Below are 3,660 nucleotides of genomic sequence, written 5' to 3' on the forward strand. Positions count from 1 at the left end.
GTCAGGTCTCTTGTGAGTGCTACTGGTGATATCTAAACATTGTTGTATGGTTGGGTCATTGGCAACTAAATTGACAACCCCCACCAAGCTTAATTGGTAAGGAGGGGAATTTTAGACACGCTCCAAAATATATAGGTATGTATATAAGGACTGGACAAACCTTTTGATAATATATGTACAATTTAATAATAATAATCCTTTCTACTAAAGGCACAAGGCCTGAAGTTTTATGGGAAGGGACTAGTCCACTACATCAACTCCAGTGTTTCACTGATACTTAATTTATCGACCCTGAAAGGATGAAAGGCAAAGTTGATCTCAGTAGAATTTGAACTCAGAATGTAGTGACAGGTGGAATACTGCAAAACATTTCATCCAGTGTACTAACGATTCTGCCAGCTCATCACCTTTTTGCCATGAACCTCAATGATAATAATAATAATAACAACCACTATGACCACCACCGTCATCATCATCATCATCATTTAACTTCTGTTTTCCATGCTGACATAGGTCAGACAGTTTGACAGGAGCTGATTGGCTGGAGAGCTGCATCAGGCTCCAGTCCGTTATGGCTTGGGGATCCTACAAAACAAAATAATGCAACATTTCATCCAAGAAATGAGTGAAATGTGCTTAGTGTAGTTGTGTTTTTATCAGACTGATATAGAATATTATTAATTTACATGGATTCTACTGTTTTACTATATTAGTTCATTTGGTGGTCAACTAATCTATGAGTAAATTGTGGATTTAAAGAGTTACATAGAAACATTTCATTTTTCCCCCTCTAGAGCCAATGAAATTAAGGAATAGAAATATAATAGTAGATTCAAATAAATATACATAAGCTCCCTTCCAAAAATTGACTATATGAGTCAAAATATAAAAGGAATAAGAATTTGGACAACTGAAGGGTTCAACACATTGCAAGAGAACATTTAATTCTATATGGAATAGGATAGGCATCCAACCATAGAAAATCTATCTTGATAAACTCCAACCAATCCATGCAAACATGGAAAAGTGGACATTAGAACAATGATTAAGATGGTACCTTACTTTACCAAGCAGTTGGGATTAGGTACTGGATATTTCTGGGAATGTTGTCTGATGTAGACTTTTCAAGGTAGAAGATTTATCCTTTAAGCAACTTCTGGTTGACATGCAATCCTTATTTTATTTATTTATTCTTTTTTTTTCTATGTTCCCCTGCACTGCAAAGCACTTTGGGCAGCATGAAGTCTTCATACACAAACCCAGATGTTTGTGTTCAGGTAAATTGTGCTAAGTTAAAAGCTCTCAACTTTCAACATGAGTATTGGACTTTAGCAGGGGTGCGTATTGTCACTTTTCATAAACCAGATTGACAGGCACAGCTGTTGAGGAAGTAGCATCATAGTTAGTAAGTGTACTATTGGTTGGTTGATATTTGCAGACAATATAGTGCTACTTGGATCATCAGAAGCTAATCGCACACCACTGACTTTGTTTCCTTGTAATTTTCAGAAAAATAGATGTCTTTTAATGAAATGTTGTACACATACGATTCAGATGGTATAAATTTCGGAATTTAATATAGAAAAAAATAAATGGCAGGTGCGTACGCATATATAGTCACATACATCACGTCTCTACAAAACAAAACTTGGAATTCTGTAAAATATTAATGCCTCGAATATGTCTGTGCGCACGCATCATTTTCTCACATAAAATTCTTATGTAATTTAGTCACCTGGACGGTATTTATAAGAAATTTCATTACAAATACCCAATTTTCTGCAAGTTACGAGAAAAAAAGTCGGCGGGACACGACTGTGCAGGTATGTGTATAATTATTCATTTAAATAGAAATAAGAACACATATACACGGGGAATTTACAAGGATACCGCTACTATGCGTTTTCATTCTTTCTATATTACTATAAGTGACTTCTTTACATGCTAATAACATAATCCAAATCTGTCTAACCAAATCCTACCTTAAAAAAAATAATAATAAAGCATGAATTAAAAAATTAAAGATGGAATAGACATGGTTGAAGGCTTTTGATTAAAGACCCGCTCCATTAAGACTGACCTGTGGCTAACCAGTTATGGATTGAATGTAACCACTAATTAAAAAGCAATGCAAATTAAAATTAAACCAACGTAACAGAAAATGTACAATATCTTGGCAGTCGACAAAATGAAATGAAAGAACAACCAAGAAGTTGCTCTTTTATTGAAAGATTGCCACATATTTAATTTCCGAAATCTTTCCTATAAATAATCAAAACGTTGTTTACTTTTCGAAATGAGTGATTCCCAAAAAATAAAAAAAGGTATTATATACGGTTCTTAAACCAGAATTCCGCAAGTACAATAACTATTTCGAAGCTTTTACTTGTTCGCTTCAGCCATTCAGAGTAGCCAAGTGATTTTTATATATTCCGTTATTGATGGCTTGATTTTAAATTACGCCGCTTTAGTTAAAAGTTACCAACATTTAATACGCAAAATAAATTCCTTGGCATCCAAAACGAATGCTTATTTTTTTGCTATCTTATGTTCACCTTTTGATTCTTACATACCCATCAGTTCTTTTTCATATTTTAATAGAAGTATCGGTTAATGTTTATCTACTGAAAAAAAAAGCTGGTAGTATGGTATTATGAAAATATTTATGTAGGAACGCATGTGAATGAAATAACGATTTATTTATTCATTACAAAGGAACTGGAAATTTCACCCTTCGTTCGTTTCCCAGGTACTATTCAAGAAGATTGGCCCCCGGTGCGCGCTATCGAGTCGTGACTAGTCGATCCTACGACTACCTAGCGCGAGTGCGCGTCATACGCAAAACATGTATGAGGGGTTTTTTCTAAACAAAGTAAATAATTTATTTAAACAAAGCAAATAAATTATACACTACCTGTTTTTGGTAAAGAGTCCATTAAAAAGTCGGTCTTTCAAAATCTACTGTTGTTCAATGGTATCAGTACACGAGGGACATTATAAGTAATTATATTTTGCGTAACCCCTACCAAATTGGTGGACTTGGGCACATCGTAGAAATAGATGACTCTATGATGTGCAAGCGCAAATACAACGGAGGGTGGGATAGAGAGGATAAAAATAGGTTTTTACTCTTTGTACCTGACCGTTCTTCTGGAACTCTTCTACCACTTATTAAAAAAATTATCAAACAAGGGACGACTATATGTTCTGATTGTTGGGGATTACTGAAATAGATGTGACACCAAAATACACCCTGGAAGAACGTAAAACGACGTTTTAAGAGTAAGATGGGGAAGATTCAACAAAAAAAATATATTTCCTTTGTGCTTTATTTACTTTGTTTACATGTTTTGCGCATTCGTGCTAAATAATCGTTGTAGGATCAACTAGTCACGACTAGCTTGTGCGAGTGTGCGCACCGGGACCAATCTTCCCGCTTTTTCATCTTGACATCTCTAATCGCTCTATTATTAAAACAGCAAAATGCCAGGAAGACAAGTTGTAAAATTCGCAAAACTTACTCCAAATGCATTCGTCCCAACTCGAGGATCGCCGCAAGCTGCTGGATACGACCTTTACAGGTGATTTTACAATTACTATTACATCTTATGGTAGAGATGGACTATATGTAAATAAATATGAAGGAAAAAATGCGCTTTG

General features: G+C 34.9%; 1 protein-coding gene across 2 annotated transcripts in view; it reads left to right on the plus strand.

Annotated features, from left to right (window-relative positions):
* Positions 1–1,402: 1,402 nt before the first annotated feature.
* The window catches only part of LOC106868651 (deoxyuridine 5'-triphosphate nucleotidohydrolase), a 15,372-nt gene continuing 13,114 nt past the window's right edge, over positions 1,403–3,660 (plus strand). Inside the window, exons 1-2 of one of the 2 annotated variants that reach the window (XM_014914017.2) lie at positions 1,403–1,823; positions 3,480–3,581. In XM_014914017.2, the coding sequence (XP_014769503.1) occupies positions 3,484–3,581 (98 nt within the window). In that variant the 5' untranslated portion in view covers positions 1,403–1,823; positions 3,480–3,483. Of the gene's footprint in view, positions 1,824–3,380; positions 3,582–3,660 lie in introns of both variants that reach the window. The other variant, XM_014914016.2, reaches the window with a different exon arrangement.

The sequence above is a fragment of the Octopus bimaculoides genome, chromosome 18 (genome assembly GCF_001194135.2).
Source record: "Octopus bimaculoides isolate UCB-OBI-ISO-001 chromosome 18, ASM119413v2, whole genome shotgun sequence".
Taxonomy (NCBI): Eukaryota; Metazoa; Mollusca; class Cephalopoda; order Octopoda; family Octopodidae; genus Octopus; species Octopus bimaculoides.